We start from the raw sequence: 19,044 nt of genomic DNA, 5'->3' as shown, positions 1-19,044 counted from the left end.
TTGGGACCTCAAGCCTATATTTCTCTCAACTTGAACACGCAGTTTGATAGGATGAGTTGATGTGCACCATTTTCAAGATCAAAAAACGATTGTGATCTCAAACATATACGTTGCATCAGTTGGATATGTAATTTGAGTGGATTGGTCATCAATGGCCACCATTCTCAGGGCCACTAGAGTATTAGGAAGAAAAGTGTTTTTCAAAGTCTTACGGCTCTACGACCCGCATCGGGCATGTCGGCGTTCGCAAAACACTTCCCCTTTGTGGGCGTTTCAGGCGTTTGCGTGTCTAGTATCCTCCGGCTCCTAGGAGCAGTTGTCCATCTATCAAGAGTACTTGCCGTTGTCAATTTTTAATTTCACACCTCCATTGTCTTCCCAACGAAGATGCCGCCCATATTCCCTGCTCACACTTTCCTCGCAATTTATTTTCACAGGGTTCCGTCATGAATTTTCCGGAATAGTTTACTGTCAGAGGTCTGTCAGCATTCAAATCGCCGCTGACTTCTAGTTCGTGAAATCGGGTCACACGTGAAGGCACTCCTAAGAGTTCGCTTCCATGTGTATTCCGAATACATTTTGCTATGTTCCACCGCTACCGTCAAGTACGGCGCCACAGGTCCTAACACTTCGTCAGTTCAATCGACAGGGTGGTTGTTTCGCGACCACTATTAAGGGTTAGCGGCTGTTCTCGATGACGGCAGCCCAAGCTCTTTTCCTATCATATAAATTCAAGCCGCGTGGTTATGTACTCGATGATGAACAGGACCACATGGTCACGAGTCTGGCGCTAGTGTTTTGCACACGCACATGCAGGCAGTACATTCAATGACCCCGAATACACCGGAAACCGGTGAGAGAAATGAATATGAATAAAAAAGGCTATCTACAAAAAGGCATGGGAACAAAACGAGCAAGAATACCAGAAGTGAAGACGAGTCTTAATATGAACGCCAGGAAATCGGGATGAGTATCTGAAGAGTTCACCAGTCATTGTACTCTTGTGAGCGTTGGCGCACTCCCCTCGCCGGCCACGGGGAGTTGGATACAATGTTCGCTCCGCCTGTGCAGGAAGAGTCAACCAAACTGCGTACTTTTCTGGTGTGGGGCGGAGTGCAGCCATCGTTGCACTCCTGCACCAGTGAAGAGTAAACCTGCACATCGTCTTTCTGTCTCCAGTAGTAAGAGTTAAATTTCAATTTTATTCTTGTTCAGTGCGAGAGTAAGTATGGAGATGCACTCCTGCCATTCACGCACACCAATTCATCAGCGATGTTTTATGTGTATTCGTATAGAGAATATAATGGAGTTGCATAAAAAGCTGCCGAGTACTTCCGCTGCGCTTCTAGACGCGCAAGCATATGAATTCCTTTACCGATTGCAAGCAGCGTTCAGTGACATTATTGAAGCAAGTGTGACAAAACTCGAAAGCCGCATGTCTCGATTGCTCTTTTTTTAAAGACGATAGTCTTTCTTGGGCTACTTAAAACCAGAAATTTTGGTGTGTCTGTATGTCTGTCTGTCTGTCTGTGACCCGATTCAGCCACCTGGCCAAAGCAAAACAATGCCTGCGCAATAGTCTTATATAGTCACAGCTAAATCTACCCGTCTATGTCCAGTGTAATGTTCATACTTGTCAACAATGTTGAAGAAGAACAAGACATTACGCAAATATGAGACAACAAATCAATACATAAGTGATATTTGCAGTGTTCCTTTATAAAAAATCAAACATGCTTGACTTTTGCGAAATTAAATACTTCATCAACTGCAGAAAAAGAATTCACTCCGCCGTCGCCTGCTGTCGCCCGCGCCACTATAGCTTCTGGCGCCATTTTAAGAAATCAACCGGCAACAGTTACGCAAGGTTCCACTAGATAGGTTTCACGTACTGCTTGCAACGCACGTGGAGTAGGGAAACGCGGTTCTATAAACGTTGAAGTAGGGCGCTTTGATTAACGCTTGCCTTCGCCGTACTTTAGCGTTCGCATCGAGACACCCGGTTTGGAGCAGTGGAACGCGGGAAATTTAAAACGATTTAAGCAAACCTTTGGCGTCTTTACCTTGGGAGGAGCGCGACGCAAGGGGAACAACATGAGAAGTGAGTGGGAAAGCGAAGGGAGGCATTTACTTCGTAAAAGCCGATAAAGACTATCGTCTTTTGACGGCATTTGCAACGAAAGGAGCAAATACGCGACCACGTTTCTGCCATGGGTTCGTTATGCACATTTAAAAAAATGGCTCCAATCCACGCTGCGAAGGTGACTGGAAAGCAAAGCTTTAAATGACACACACAATTTTTTTCCTGTCATCATTACATCTTTGTTTTCCTTTTGTTACAGAGCATGAGCCAATCACAAAAAGCTGCTTTTTCCAGCAGATTGACAAGGTGGCTGGCCCAGTACTAACAGCAATGATCGGCGCAGATTTGCACAGAAAAGTAGAGTGATACATACTCACACACAACATACATTTTCATTCGTGTAACCTAATACAGCATACACATAAAAAACGCAACGGGGAACACAATTGAACTAGCACACACGAAAATAAAATGATCACCGCTATCTGACTATTCGTGATAGCAAAACAAAACAGAAGAAAAGGATCCCCTCTCTGCAACTTCGTCTTTTCTAGTTGCGGACATCAGCTCAGGAACAAAAGAATCCAAATATGAGAGCGCATCAAGGAAACAAATCGTGAAAACATTTTCGTTACCAAATAGCAATATGAATGTTTTGCATTTCAAATTGTTTGAGTTGGTGTAAAAGGGCAAAAAGCAGTGATTGAATCTCTCGATAAAGCGTGTAGCATACAATCCCGTTTTCTTCTTTAACTCAGTTAGGCCAGCCAAATATGGATCATTATTCTTCACTCGTAGGCAGAATGAACGGGCTAAATTGTTGTCATAAAAATTACTTGCTTTGATTTTATGGTACTGGCGAAATATTTCCGCTGTATGATGAAAAATCGGCACGTTTGCACTTGCCCATGTGAGGTCACTTGAATTCCCACACGTGGCTCTACAAAGAGGGAAACCAGAGATTCTGAAAGCCATTACCAGGAATTCGCGGGTGCGGCGTCCCCAACGCAGCAGCAACGTCGGCGACGGCCAGGCTAGAGCAGCGGACGCCGCCGGGTTAGCCCAGCCGTGAGTCTGGAAAAAGAAAATTGAGAGGAGCATCTTTCGAAGGGTGAGACAGCGGAACCTAGCCTTCCTGGTGTGCTAGCTTGGCGGTCCAGCACAGCGCGACACAAGCGCCGACACCGAAACAATTCGGAATGTCAGCTTCGTGATTCCAATTTATAGCGATTTAAATTATTTAGTAAGTTTGAGAATTGCCAGAAAGCTGAGCGAACTTTTATAATTGCTATTTGTCAGAACCAGTTGGTACTTTCACCTTTTGTAATACCTCTTAAAACACATCGGAATTGGTATTCAGCAATTTAGAAAACAGAGTGCCATTCACGGCAAGGAGTGCGGAAAAGGTAGCGTTTCTCTAGCGGCCACATGACTGTATATGGTTTGTACATTTTGTTTTCCTGCCCTGCAAATGAATTCTTAACGTATGTTTGCTGTACGACCATTTAACTACGTCGGGTGCGGGTTATGCCATTGAGGGGCTGTCAAACAATTAAGTCAAGCCGTGCGAACGCAGCGCGCAATGAACATGAAGCTGGAACAAACATGCCCCAAACAACCTTCGCTAGAGCTTACGACTAAGCCCTCATTCACACAGCCTTTACCTTCTTCGTCACAGCACCGTCACGTGAAGAAACCGCGACGGAGACGTAACCGGAGCAGCGTTCGTACTGGAGTTCTCCGTCAGAGTACCGGGTCGTCTGCCTAGTGATGAATTTAGCCTGGAGTTGAACGTGCTTAATATTAAAAGTAAAAAAAGTGGCTTGTGCTCACTTTTCGGTAAACTGAGCCATAAAAATTTGTTTTCTGATGAGCTGGTTTACCGAGGGGCATGGTGCCGTGACGTTGACGGGATAAAAACGTAGAGCATGGCCTCCTGTCGCCGTCGCACCGTTTTCTCCGAGAAATCGCCCGAAAATCCGTCGCCCATGACGGAAGACGGTGACGCGACGGTGACGTGGTGGTATGAAAAATGGCTGTTTGAATGAGGGCTAAGCCGCCGCCGGCGACCAGGCACTTCCGCCCGGGGAACGCTAGGTTATGTCGCCCCGCCATCTACAGTGTGCTCCGTGAGCGAAACCCTCCTCCTACCTCCCTGCCGCCGCCTCCGCTGCGTTGGGAGTTTGTTGTTCCGCACGCCACGCAAGAACCTTTGGCTGGTGAAGGTAGAAACGTTTGCTTTAAAAGTTGGCAGACCATGCTTGATAAACCAAGGCGTTGGACTGGGCTGGTACAATTTTGATTGGAATATCTTTAAAAGGCTATCGTACATCTTTGAAAGGCTATTGTCTTCTTATTCGTATGTCGTTGTGAAATATCGAAACAGTTACTCCAATAAACCAGTGCTGTTTCTATTCCCATTCAATTCCGAGGAACAACTAGTACGTTACATTCATATTTTCTTCCTCGAAGTGCGGCTGCTATTCGCTTCCGAAGTTGTAATCAAGCGCTGATGACACACTGGCAAACCAGGACCGAGATAAGAAATGGGAAACGTTTTTGGCGTCTGCACTTTTCTGGTCATGAAACAACTAATTTAGAGCTGTTACAGCCATCGGAGATGATCTACCAGCGAAGCTAAATATGGGTAGCCATTGTGTATATGTGATGTTTTTTACGGGGGCATTATACAGCGTTTCTGAATTGTGCTACGCAATTGCGTGTCACTTTGGAGATGGAAACACGTTTGGTTTGGGTTTACTACAATGTATATTTTAAATATCTCTCATGCGGCTTCGCAAAGCTTCCATAAGTAGACGGGCTGCGTGGTATATCCCAAGCTGACGTTTACGCTGAGCGCCGCAGTCACAATCTTCAAGAGCGTTGGCTGCACAGCGATGGCGTGCGCAGTCCGTTCTCTGTTTTTTCCGTGGTTTTTTTATACGCGACGTTCAATCTCCCTTTGCTCCCTCACTCTTGACGCGTGCGGAGGGTTCGCTACATAGAGCCCAGGCGGCGAAAGAACCAGAACGCCCCTTTCCTGTGACCTTCCTCACACTTCGCTCGTGTGCTCCTTACTGCGATAGTGTGTGTATGTCCCGAACACGAGTTATTCCGAGGTGAAAGACACAGATATTCCCCCTCCTCTGCCTTATAACTGCCCTCCAACTAGGTTTCTTTTGTTTTCGGGCGTGCTCTCTGGTTCCTTCGGAAAGCCTCACTGGGCGAGGACGGGAGTTCGCTTAAGCACATAGAGATTCGCCATACAAGATTTTTACCTACCTTTAAGTAGATGCAAACTTCAATACTACTCACCGAGATAGTTCTCAGAGGTCTTTCTAGCTGTCGTAGTGTCACTGGAGTAGTTTGTAGGGAGACATGGTGCTTTAAGTGCAGAGAACTTTAAGAACCCACCTTGTTATAATAGCACGTCCACTGTCACGGTCCGCTGTCACAGTATTGCGCGGAGTCACGCACCCATACCGGGCAACACGGCGTCACGCGTCTAAGCAGTCTTCGAAAAAATACAAAGGAATATTTATTTTTCCTTTGTGACATACACAACTACAAGGTGTTCGTGATGCCAGCTCTACCGCGCACACATACATGGCCCATCTGTTTGATTTCAAACATCATGGCTTGTTGATAAAAGAAAGGATAAACGCCATTCAGAAAACGAAGAGGAAATTGCCGTTGGCACCTGTAAGCCAAGTACAAGTGACGTACATTCGTGAACATAAACACTTTGCACAATCAGGGCAGCTAGTGGGGGGGGGGGGCCTTTACCTCCCCAGGCACCCGCACCATTTACAAGTAAGCACCACCCATCACCACATCAGCTGACAACATACGTTGCTATAACGCGCCAGCCGTATATTTGTGGGCACGTTAGGTGCATTGGCCCATTTTGCACCTCAATAAAGGGTCAAGAACATTTTCGCAATAACTCTTCCTCCCCCTAAAAAAAGAGCTCTGCTTTTAGATTTTCTATTACGTCGTGTGCGCTTAAATCAGCAAGTTCCAATGGTTGCACCGTAGACGTGTGTATTGATGGCAATGTACCTGGTTATTCATAGTGCATAAAAACCAGCTATTATAATAAGTACTGATAACGGCCTTCTCGGACACCTCCTTCCCTTTAGAACTACCAGACATTGAGGTGCCTATGTGGCCTACCCACTAAGAGCCAGAACGTTTTAGCCACTGTACAAGGGATCAGAGCATTTCCGGCTCACTCTCTGTGATTGCAATATACGTACGTATCTGCTGGTGTTGTGACCCATTTCCTAAGAACAGCTCTAGTCGTCAAGACTGTCCATCCAAACTTCTATGTTACACCTTGGGCTTCACCCTGTACGCATACCCGCTTAAAACAATTTACTATTTCTTTTCACAGCAAGAACCCGCTGTAGTTAGCCACTGCACGGGTCGACAAAACACAAGATAAAAACAATGTAAGACTCAGGAAACAAAGGGGTCAGCACAAATGTTCACAAAAAGACGAAGCCCACCGCACCAAAGGCTATTGACAGTGATGTCCACGGCACAAGATCTACACACAAAAGTTCACGTGTGGGCGTCACCATAAAAGCCACTACAGTGCTCACACATCAGTTCTACCCTCTACTCTGTACATAGAGGCACGCTCAGCCAGGCTGCATGAACAGCTCCTTGGTCTCTAAACATCCGATTCCCTTCCCTAGACAAGATGCAAGTGTTACACTTTAATTAAGGACTACACACTATTGCACGGTGCCGTTGGCAAGGTCGCCAACGGCACCGTTCAGTTCTACCAACCCAGTAGGAAATAGTCTTCCCCTAGAGCGACCAGTTCATGCTGCAAGTGCTCTATTGTCGTTTTAGGAACGCGCCACAACATCACGCGATGCGGTCGTGCCTGGAAGGGTTTTACGCCTCGCTGGCGCCAAACAAGAAAGGCACCCACACACAGCAGAAAGCCGGCGAACGAATCTCTGAATGTTGGGTGGGCTTTCAGCCTAGGCTCATTCTCCTAAGTAAAATTAAGAATGTGACAGCAACACTGCACAAAAAAGAGCATGCTCTGCTGTTTCGGTGCATCCACATTCCGCGCACCGGGCAGAGCGAACCACACCAAATGCGGCAAGGCGGTCACGTCAGCAAGGCTCTCCAGCCAGGCAGCCACCTAAAATCGCGAACGTCTACAGGAAGCACCGCCGGCGTTAACTGTCGCCAGGAGGCCCTGCGAGACTTCTCTTTTTGGCGCTCATCCAACTGTCCAGTAGACAATTTCTCGCATGTCGCATTTGCAGATGTTTTAATATCCAAATATGCGTTGCTTGACTGAAACCCTCGAAGGGTTCTAGTGACGCCCCAATAGCAATCCGCCGGCTGCACGGCAGTAGGCCCGGTAATTGGATCACCATAAAACAATGAGCGAGCACTATCCAAAAAGCTGTGATACAGGCCCTCCCTCTGGTATTCTTCGTTATCTACCAGTTCCAACACACCGCGCAACGCTAAAACACTTGACATCGCGTTCACATATGCCAAGCTAAAGCCTTCCACACAAAGGGGCAGACGCAGTAAAGCACGCGAAACTTACTCGGTCTTGCCAGCCCATAAAAGCGCACTGAATTTCGTAGCCAGCCGACGCTCAATGTTCCAATGGGGCCGAGCCACACTCACCACAAAGAGTGCAGCTGAAATGGCGACCTAATATTACAGCTCCTCTCGGATAGAGAAAGTCCAAAAGTTGAAGCTATGGCGATGCGTTTGTCGGCCGTGACCAATAGACCCTTTCGCGTCTCACGGACAACTTCAGAGGCGTGAAAAATTATGCCTAGCACCGTGACTTACCTCACTCGTTTTAGGACTCCTGCAAGGTCAGCAACAAGGGACACAAACCGCAGCGCTCTGCTTTTGCCCTTGTGGCAGTCGAGATCCAGACAGCTCACCATACTCCAAAAAAGGCGTTGAAACGCTCGGTAGCTGTGCTTATCCCGAAGAAAACGGGACACATCAGCCGCATATGCAGAAACTTTAATTTGGACTTGGAGCATGAAGCCGCAGATGGAAGGGCACGCTGCCACGCGACGCCGAAGGGGGTCCAGGCATCGGGCAAACAGGGAAGGGGACCAGGGACAACCCTGCCTGATCCCGAACGTAACTGTGAAGCGCTCACTGAGGCGGCCATTAACAAGTAACCGAGCAGTCACGTTCGAGTAAGGCAGCCTAATCCAAGGTAAAAATTCTTACGGGAAGCCGTGGAGACCGAAGACACCGAGCACGTAACAGTGCTTCGGTCTCTGGGAGACTTTCGCCTCATCAACCGATAGAAAGCAAGCTGAAGTGCCTGCCTTGGACGCGAAGTCAAATAGGTGTCGGGTAAGTGCTAAGGATGAAAAAAATTAGCACCGGCTTATCTCAGCTCTGCCAGGATGTACGTAGCGTGAGCTAAGGTTCCGCTGGTTATTCTTATGTTTCATGGTTGTTTAGGATTAGCTCATTATCACGCTTACTGGTGCTGAAACGATTTCGAATCCGATCCAATCCAGTCCAGTACACCACACTCCAGTCTAAACCAAATCAGTCCACTCCAGTGCGGTTCAGTCTAGTCACTGCTCCTCGTGCACGCGCAGCACGGCTCTCCAGGAACCACGCGAAACGGCTATCAAGCGGCTCCTGCGCAGTGTCACACTTGGCTACTGCGCAACGGAGGCGCACAGCTGGGCACCCGCCGGCGCCAGGGCGTATCGTATGTCGCGGCTATGACGTCACTCCTCTGGAATGCGCTGACCGGCGAATGTGCAGACCCAATTCTCTATAAACCCGTAATCCAATAGGAGTGGATTTGCAATTCAATCCAATGCAATCCAATTTATTCCAATCCAATCTAATCCAATCCAAGGCTTTTTGCGCTTGCGCAGCAGGGCCCTTCATGGTCCACGCAAAACTGCTCAACCTCGGCCAGAGTAGCTTACGCTACAAAACATTTACCTCACCGGCACGCGGCACACTTATAGGATCTGTGGGGGTTAGGATCGTGTCCCTGGATTCATCCTTCCGGGCAAGATTTAACAGCATACTTGAATAAGCGGTTTATATTGCCATAACCATTAGAAATTCCTCAACAGCTGGCACTTATTATGCGTGTTCCCATTATTTTAAAGACGATAGTCTTTCTTTGGCTACTTAAACCCCGAAATTTTGGTCTATCTGTATGTCTGTCTGCCTGTCTGTCTGTCTGTCTGCCCGTCTGTCTGTCTGTAACTCGATTCAGCCACCCGGTCAAAGTAAAATGCTTACTGCGCAATAGTCTTATATACTCACAGCCAACAGTAAACGTATAAGCCCGGTTTATATGTTCATAATTGCCAACTTTGTTGAACAAGAACAAGACATTACGCAAATATAAGACAGGAAATTGTACAAAAGGGATATTTGCAGTGTTCCTTTATAAAAAATTTCTGGACGCTCGGTTTTTCGATAGCAAATGATATTCTACATGTACTGCAAAACAACGCGAACCGCCTGCTGTTGCCCATGCCACCTCCAGGAGGCATATGAGAAATAACGCGGCAACAGCAAAGAAAGGTTCCACTAGCTAGGTTTTACGTTCTGCTTGAAACGCACGTTGAGCACGGCAACGCGATTTTATAAACTTTGAAGTCGGCCGCCTCGATTCACGCGCGTCTCCACCGTACTGCAGCGCTAGCATCGAGGAACCCCGCCTGTAGCAGTGGAACGCGGTAAATTCAAATCGCCTTGAGCAAACCTTTGGTGTGTTTACCTTGGGATGAGCGCGACGGAACAGGAACAGCATGAGAGGTGAGCGGTAAAGCGAAGGGGGGCATTTCCTTGGCAAATGTCTACAAAGACTATCGTCTTTTGTCGACATTTGCAACGAAAGGAGCAGATACGCGGCCAATTTATTTCAATGAAAACTGCAGGTGCGTTTACTTACGCAATCAACCGGCAGCCCTTTCATCCAGTAATCTAGGAATGCTCGTTGGGGTGGTTGCTATAGTCAGCGAAAACGGTTGCCGGGAAGACAAAAAGCGACGCGTTCGAAACTGCTAGTAAGCTCCGTAAAACTGCCTAAGCTGCATATTCGGCTCCGGTACGTTCCAGATGAAAGCAAGCCAAACAAGAACAGAACTCCTGCTGGTGCAGTTCTAGACAGGGAGCGTGAGAGCGATGCGAAGGCGGGAAATTTGAGTTGCATTGGACAAAACCTTCGTTCAACTGATCTAGATGAGCGAGAGAGGGAGGGGAACCATGTGAGGGCTGGTAGCAATAAGCGGACAACAGCAGTACAGAACCTCTGGCGAGCAGTGCGCTGCATTTCCGACAGCGTTCACGTTGACTGAAAATTCGTTTTTTTTGTGTATTCTTCAGCGTTTTACTGATAGCATAAGACTGTGGACTGGAGGTAATAGGAAACTATACAATTGCGGGCGCAGCACCAAAAAAGGGTTGGACAAATGAAGCTCCTGTGGCCTTTTAATCCGAACTTAACATTCAAGGTATAACCGCTGGCCCCGCATTAAACGTCCTTGCCACTGCCACTGCTTCCAGTAACCACCATATAAATACTGCTGGCGGAAAAGGAAAAGCCCCACTCGTGCTCTAGTTACACCGCGTGGAACTGACCTCTCCAGTGGGCTCGCTCGCTGGGAGGACGTCCTGCTGCGTCGCCTTCGAGTTGGGGTGGCCTTACCCCAGTAGTTACTGATGCTTGGGCTGCCCACTATCACTTGCCGTTTGCGGGCAGCTGGCCTTTCTGTGTACTTACTGCGTGAGAAGCGGATGTTGAACACCTGTTGTGGACTGGCCCAGGTCTTAGAAACGCCCCAATGCATCACTTCCGAGACACAGCGCTTTACCTTGGGAGACCCCCCCGCTCCATGTTAAGAGCTAGATATGGGGGCCGAGCATCAGTCTCTTCAATTTTTCAGCGAATCTGGTGCAATGTTGTAACTTTGAAAATTGTCCTTATGCTCAAGGCAACCTCGCAAAAAACATCATTACCGTATAGGCAACCTGTGCTTTCTTAAAATTGAACCCGTGCTACACACAACAAGAATAAATTCTGAACGCGAGGGTTTTGACTTGTTGATACAGAAGTTGGAAAATAAATATTTTGCACACGTACTCCATGCGCAGTGGGGGCCATTCCAGGAAACGATCCCTGCAGTGTCCCGCCTCCGGACCTCGAGAACGGCGAATACGTTGGATCACAGAAAGATCGCCTGGCTACTTACTTTTGCAACGACGACTTCTGGCTGAAAGGACCATCCCAGTGGATGTGCGTCACGTCACCGAACGGAAATGATACCTGGGTGCCTCTCCAGGAAGAACCCAAGGCAGAGAATTTGGATAGGCCAGAGTGCCACCGTAAGTACACCGTACTGCAAGTCGACCACCTGTCTTCAATTTCATTTTTGCTTGCATGGGTTATAAATGAAGTTGAAGTTGAAGTTGAGTTTATTTCGCTAGGTATTCCGACGGTTCGTTCAATTTACCTCACTTAGATTTGTTAAGAAGAATAAACGTGTGTACAAATGTTTCATCCTGTGAAAAAAAGTTGTTGCGGTTTATGAGAGCTTAAATGTTTGTTGCAATGGGTTGCATGCTGTACCAACTGATCAGTCTACGGTTGTACTGACCATTTTAAGCGTCATGGTTACGAAAAACAAACAAATATTAAAAAAAATTAGTGAAAAATAGGCGGAATTTTATAATATAAACTTTTGCAACGCTTTTGAAGCCCGAGAAAAATAACTACTAACGAAAGGAACAACAACGAAAACCGACGAGAAAAACGCCGAACAGCGGCGTCGGCTCGGCGGTTATTTGTCTTTCGGCGAGAGTGTTTCTAGAACCGTCGAACTACATCGAGAACAGTCTAGTTCAAAGAAGAATATTATAGGCTGGTGACGTCAGTTTAATACACTCTCTCTATCAAAAGAGAACAAGGGCGGCATACAAAATAATAAATGGCACATGAGCTTCACTTTGCACACAGATAACACAGCCCCGCGCGGCCGGGCGGTAAAAACAAAACATAAATTAGTAAACCCAAGACATGGTTCATGGCAATGTTAACGTGCTTATCCCTGTTATGCCCTACGCAGGACTAGTGCCTTCTTTGTAACCACACTTGCTCAAAACTGTCTGAACAGACTTTGCAGTCGAATTTATTATCCTTCCATTGGTGATTTTTCTGTTTCCCATATACCAGTACCAACAGCTTTTTCTGCATCTACCACGTGATGCTAGTGTTCCCCGTTACGTGGACCACGCGACTCCAATTCTACACGCTAAAATTTAACAAACAGGAAAGTTTCCGTATTTGAGGAGGCTCTGGTTTCATCCGTGAGCTTTACTTCTTTCCATGGTGTGCATGGTTCGATAGGCTGAGGTTATTACATTTAGGGAGCACAAATGTGCTAACCCATAGGTCATTACCGGAGTACACATTGGTTGTTAGATGCGACTGCATCTCTTTCACTCGCCTTGTCCATGCTGCGTCGTTGTCTTCCGCCCCTCCTCCATTCTCCTCGCCGCGCGAGCTGCGCTCTCCGCCGCTCACCCCCTCTCCTCTCCGATGCCCCTCTCCCGTCCACACCTCTCCCCCTACACTATATAAAAAAATAATAGTTAGCGGCGCCCGGATTCGATCCCACGACCCTGTGGGCGGAATGCGAGATACATGGTGCTCTTCCCACTGCGCCACAAAACCGACACAGAATCTAATGCTACGAACGCGCCTTATATCCTTGACTCATTCAAACTACGTCAAGAAGCTACTGATACAACGCATGATGGGGCAATGATTAACACTTGCAATAAAAGAAAAGAAGCTCCCACTTACAGCAACAATGATGTAGTAAAGGTCGTTGCGACAGCGAAGCCCCAATCATACCACTTAGAGAGATTGACCAAGATTGGCAAATAAAACATAATAATAATCATAAAACATAATAATCAGACGCGTTCCCGACACGTTTCACGCAATATCAGAATCAATCCAACGGAAACACCAAGTGAACCCCACGATGCGTCGCATCTACACAGGGTTCCCCTCGCGGGGAGGTGGGCGGAAGTTTTTTTTACCATGCATTCAGTAACGCAGGCAGTTGCTGAGTATTACTTCACAGTGCTTACAGAACGCAACCAAGCAGATATCGAAGCTTTGGCTAATTTCTTTCCAGTGGTTTGAGTTAGCAGTGAAAACGGATTCAATACAATTGTAACCATCCACGTCTTTCACTCTTCCATTAGCTCGGCTGGGAAGAAGCTTTCTGCATGCGATCGCTGTGTCCAGCACAGATATAGTGGTAGACTCTCAACAAAGCAGGATATATTCTGCTGTTGTGTTATGTATGGGGATACGTTTTCCCTTTGTGGTGACTTGAATGACACAATTGGGAACTGAGATTCCAGGTACAAAGAGGCCAGCTATAAAGAAAAGCTTGTCCCAGTGAACAACTCCTGCAGCAGAAACCTGGAGTATGTGCAATGGAGGGTAGGGGGTACCCAAATTGTTCGGTTAACACCAGAGGAAGGGCAATAAATTCAGGAAGTTACGAATGCCTGGTGCTCGGTACCCGGTTTTCGTCAACAAATACCACACAAGAGTTCAATTGAGTTTAGTTGCAAACAAACGGGCCTATCGAGCCTTGCGAGGAGCGCCCGCAATTGCTCCGAACGAGTAACGCCTGTTAAAACTGTTCGCAGCGAATCCCTAAACGTCACAGAGCTTTGTGTCCTTCAAAGGGTTTCGGATAAGATGTCCCTCCTCGCGATCCAGTGTCTTTTTGGAACAGTATGTGATCGAAGGAGGAATGCGGCCAAGCTCTTCATCGAAGTTATTTAAGTAAAGCCGACCGCTGCATCGCATGCACTGGAAAGTCCATGAGAAATGTCTGACGTCACCAGACACACCACGCGTTAAACTCAGGGGCGATCAGTAAAAAGTAATGACGTTGAACACTAACGACATCTCTGTTCTTTTCATTATTCTAGTAATACAAGGCTGGCAGCATGGGCTCAAACGTATCTGATATGGCCGATAATCATCTGCCTTAGCATGCGCGGGTGGTGTGGAATCAGTCTCAGGGATGGAGTATCTGGAAGAGATTGTCGGGCCAAATTATCGGAGGCTTCGTTTCCTCGCACGCTTACGTGGGACGGAAGCCAGTCAAAGAGAACATTATGGCCGTTTTAACAGCGAAGCTGTTTAGCAAATCGTGATGCTCCATGTCCGCAGTTACAAATACCAAGAAATTGCCCAGCGTGCGCACGTGAGCATGGGTCCCGCGGCGACCACCCGGCAATAAACAAAACCAAGAAATTGCCTAGTGTTCGTGTGCGCGCACCTCGGGACGATTACCCAGCCGCCGCGGCGCCCGTCTGTTCTGCGAAGCATACCCAGTTTGAGATATCGGCCAGCATTGGCAAAAAAAAAAAAAGACTCCAGCGTTTGCTTGAATCGTGGCAACACTTGCCCTAAACTAAAGAGACACGTCATAGCTGATTTTAGGTGAGAAAGGCACGTCACACGTGACAAAGATTGTGTCCAATTGCTATCACGTCCAAAAAATGAAATCTAACACTCGTAGCAACAATGATGGAGAACAAATTGTTGCGGCCGCGAATAAGAAGCACTCGGCTGCAATCGTGGACTTAAACTTTCGTGATAGTCGTGAAGGTTGCATACACCTTCGCTTCAGGCAAGTCTTACGCGTAAATTTCCGCTTCCCTAATTTTTCTTGAGCTTCTGAACAAGATGTAAAGAGCATTGACGATTTCTGCTGATAGTAACCCGTGCATAAAAATTTGTAGAGCTGCTTTAAAGAATGTTAGAACGACTGCATGTTATACTCCAAGTGATTTTATCTTACTTAGGGCTTCCTCGATCGCAGCAGAATCCGCTGTTGCGCGCCACAGAAAGAGCACCAACTATAGGACACGGTGACACAGTTCTACAATAGCAACTCTTAGTGTACACTTTGTGTACGGTCGGATGGAAATCTTGCGGTGTCATGCAACATAAGGCCCTTGTTTCGAATGGGAACTTTGCGCAGTAAAGTACCAAAGTAAGCGTAAATATCGTAAAAATTGCTCAACTGTGTACCAATGCTTGAAGTAAAATGCTCTCAACTGAGATTTTTTTTTATATATTTAAAATACCTTACAGGCCCGGGGGCACTGAGTAAGGGGGGTTACATGAAAATTACAGAATGTACAAGCAGCCAACACTCGGCAGAAAAGATGGTAAAGAACCAAACACACAAGGCAAAATCAGAGAAAAACAAGGTAAATAACGGATAAGTACATTGCAGGGAAATAACGCAAAAAGTACTAGAATGTTCAAAGCACACAAACCACATCAAATGAAAGGTACAAATCTCACAATAACTTTTGGCGGAAGAAAATGCGAAAAAAGAATGAACATATTTGCAACAGATAGCGTACACCTGAGACGCATAGAAAAAAGCTGAAGGCAAGGGGAAAAAATAGATTAGATTGAAAAACCCGAGCGATTCAACCCCTTGCCCAGTGAAGGAAACAAGATGATGCCTAATTATATGTGCTGCTCTGCAAGTGCTCGTGTAGAAGTTGACGAAATTTTTCCTGATTATTTTCAGCAGCAATGCTATCAGGAAGGCTATTCCATAAGCGAATGGCCACAGGAAGCGCAGAAAAGTTAAACGCATGTGTGCAACCATAGATACGGGAAAAACTTAATTGATTATTTAATCTTCGGGACGTGTTTGATGCTATTTGGGTCGGTAATGTGAAACGAGTGCAGTTATAAACATATTTGTGGAACAATGATAAAAGGGCGATATCGCGGCGAAGAACTAGAGGCTGTAGGGAAAGATCAAGCTTTATTTTAGTTACGCTGGAATGGTGGCTGTGATCACGGGAGATGAAACGGGCGGCTCTATTTTGGACCGATTCGATCATGTCGATTAGATAGTTAGGATGCGGGGACCAAATAGATGATGCGTACTCGAGTTGTGGGCGAACAAATTTCTGATAGGCCAATTTACGAATACTCGAAGGCGAATTACTAAGATTACGACGTAAGTAGCCTAATGTCTTCGATGCTTTGGCACATATGGCGGTAACATGGGATGACCATGAGAGGTTTTCGGTTAGATAAACGCCTAAATATTTATAGGGAATGATATGCAACAGTTCATTGTTATTGATAGTGTAGGAAAAATGTGAGTTGTCGCGCTTACGGCTAAAAGCAATTACCTGACATTTTGACACATTTAGAGACATTAGCCAAGTGTTACACCATTGACAAATTAGGCTGAGATCGGTTTGAAGCACTAGGTGGTCATCAGTATAGTTAATTGGTCTGTAAATAATGCAATCGTCAGCAAAGACGCGAATACGATAGGAAATATTTTGTGGCAAATCGTTAATGTATATAAGGAAGAGCAATGGGCCCAGGACGCTGCCCTGGGGCATACCTGATGTAACGTAAGTCGGAGATGAAGCAATATTGTTAACTACTGTGAACTGTTGACGATTGGAAAGAAAATTTCGAAGCCATGATAGCGTGAAGGAGTCGAGGTGAAGAGCGGTTAATTTTGCAATAAGGCGACAATGGGCAACACGATCAAAAGCTTTGGAGAAGTCGAGAAATATGCAGTCGGTCTGTAGGTTATTGTTCATGTTAAAGTGCAGGTCAGTCGTGCATTCAAGTAACCGTGTTTCGCATGATAAGCTTTTTCTGAAACCATGTTGATTATGTAAAAAGAAATGATCGACTCTAGGTGATTGTAAACATGGGATGCTAATATATGCTCGATAAGCTTGCAGCAAATGCAGGTTAATGAAATGGGGCGGTAATTTTCCGGGCTGTTTCTGTTACCAGATTTAAATAAGGGCACCACTTTACCTATTTTCCAGTCACTGGGCAGCTGCCCAGAGGATAACGACTGCTTAAATATTAGACAAATAATTTTACTAGAAACGGATATGGTATTTTTTAGTATTTTGGAACTAATATTATCTACACCAGAAGAAGTGGATAACTTCAGATTATTGATGAGGCATGCAATACCCTCTTCTGTGACTTCAATACTTTGCATGTACTGCCACTCATATTCATCGACGTCAGGTAAATTAGTATGATACTCTCGAGTGAAAACCGATGAAAAAAATGCGTTAAATGCAGAGGCACAATAATTATCGGAAAGGGGGGCGTTGGTGTCACTATGTAAAGATATCCGATTTGAGTCGCGGTCAGGGGATATGACTTGTCAGAACTTTTTCGTATTCGTTCGTAGAAGAGAAGGTGAATCTTTTGAAAAGTATTTATTTTTAGCTTCAGTTAGGGTAGAACAGTAGGTTTTTAAACACAGCTTATACCTCTCCCATGCAGGAGCACTGTTGATACGTTTAGCTGCACTGTAAAGACGTTTCTTTTTGTTCCTAAGCTTGCGCAGCGCATGAGTGAACCAAGGATTGGATTTGTCGTTAGTTATCGATATCAACAGGATATATTGGTTTTAATTAGGTCCGATATTTTAGTCTTAAAACAAATCCAGTTATCTTCAACAGAGCAATTATTAAAAGAAGGGAGCAGCGTATCTTTAAAGAATGTTTCAAGTTCCTCATTTATTTTCGAGATGTTAGCTTTATTATAATCGCGTATTATTTTCTTTGAGACGCCCGTAAAAGGTAATTGAACATTGATGGCTATTTGAAGTAAATCGTGGTCACTAAAGCCGCTTATGTGCGCAACGGGTCCGATTGTTTCAGGTGCAGAGGTGAGTAAAAGGTCGAGAATGTTATTACCACGGGTACGTTCGTGAATAACCTTAAACAGGTTAAAATCGAGAGTGAGATTTATAAATTCAATTGAACTTCGGCACGTGGATGATAAGTTATCCCAATTTATGAGCGGAAAGTTGAAATCTCAAAATAAGTGGATAGAATGCGTTGGACAAAGATTAACAGCCGTGTTTAAGCTGTTGCGTAGATCGGCGATGAATGAGGAACTGGCATCAGGTGGACGGTAGCAAGCACCTAGTAGAAGTTTGGTTGTATTAATTATTACAGCCACCCACACAATTTCGAGGGATGAATTAGTGTCGATGATAAAGGATGGTAAGGATTTCTTAATGGCTAAAAGAACGCCACCACCTCTTTTTCCACTTCTATCTTTGCGATAAATAGTATAGGAATGGGTATGCGGTAGAATTTCATCGTTGGTTACGTCAGGGTTAAGCCATGTTTCGGTGAGAACAAGAATATCAGATTGGATATCATCAAGTAGAGAAGAGATTAAGTCACGCTTAGGAAGAATGCTGCGAATATTTGCAAATGATGCTGTCAATGATGACCCAGATATGGGTGATTTCTGCTGAGATCTTGTCCCTGGACACGTGCTGATACCTAGCTATCTTTGTAACAAGACAACGGTATCAGTCACTTTGTCGTACATGTATGTTTTGCCATTCATGAGCAGGCGATCAACTGATCAACTGATTGACAGTATTCTTCTTGGTTTCGTGCAGGCTTGATTTATTTTTCCGCCGGCACTGCTTTATTTTCTTGTTTTTGGGGGTTTCGTTCGGTACTGTCAGTGCCACAACCGTTTTTAAGACAACAAATGTAAATTGTTTACTGTGCCACACAATGCTATTAAGCTTGTTCCAAAGGTGACGTGGGCGTTGCGGAAATATGTTAAAAATTGAGATTCCAAAGGATAGGGGAATTACGACGTGCAAAGGGAAACCTGTACGCCTTTATTCAATGTAGCCGTGTTCTGTGATACAACATTTGTTTTGATTCAGCATTTACCTTACGAGTGCCGTTTTCACGTTTTGTTTCTCTCAGAACTTTGCTTCCGAAATTTTCTTGTATAATATTTTTGATGTTGTTGTTTGCCCTCTCAATGCTGCCTCAGCACTGTATTCATCCCCATTTAGCGTAGTAAATCCTGG

At 45.7% G+C, this 19,044-nt stretch overlaps 1 protein-coding gene across 1 annotated transcript in view; it reads left to right on the top strand.

Annotated features, from left to right (window-relative positions):
- LOC144153675 (complement factor B-like) overlaps positions 1-19,044 on the top strand; it is a 142,940-nt gene that overhangs the window by 15,556 nt on the left and 108,340 nt on the right. The window contains exon 3 of the mRNA XM_077685334.1: positions 11,231-11,461. Within this exon, the coding sequence (XP_077541460.1) occupies positions 11,231-11,461 (231 nt within the window). The remainder of the gene's footprint in view (positions 1-11,230; positions 11,462-19,044) is intronic.

The sequence above is a fragment of the Haemaphysalis longicornis genome, unplaced genomic scaffold (genome assembly GCF_048455015.1).
Source record: "Haemaphysalis longicornis isolate Haplotype H1 unplaced genomic scaffold, Haemaphysalis longicornis Haplotype H1 scaffold_9, whole genome shotgun sequence".
Classification (NCBI taxonomy): domain Eukaryota; kingdom Metazoa; phylum Arthropoda; class Arachnida; order Ixodida; family Ixodidae; genus Haemaphysalis; species Haemaphysalis longicornis.
The sequence above is the reverse complement of the archived record's forward strand: the minus strand, read 5'-3'. Positions and strand labels throughout refer to the sequence as shown.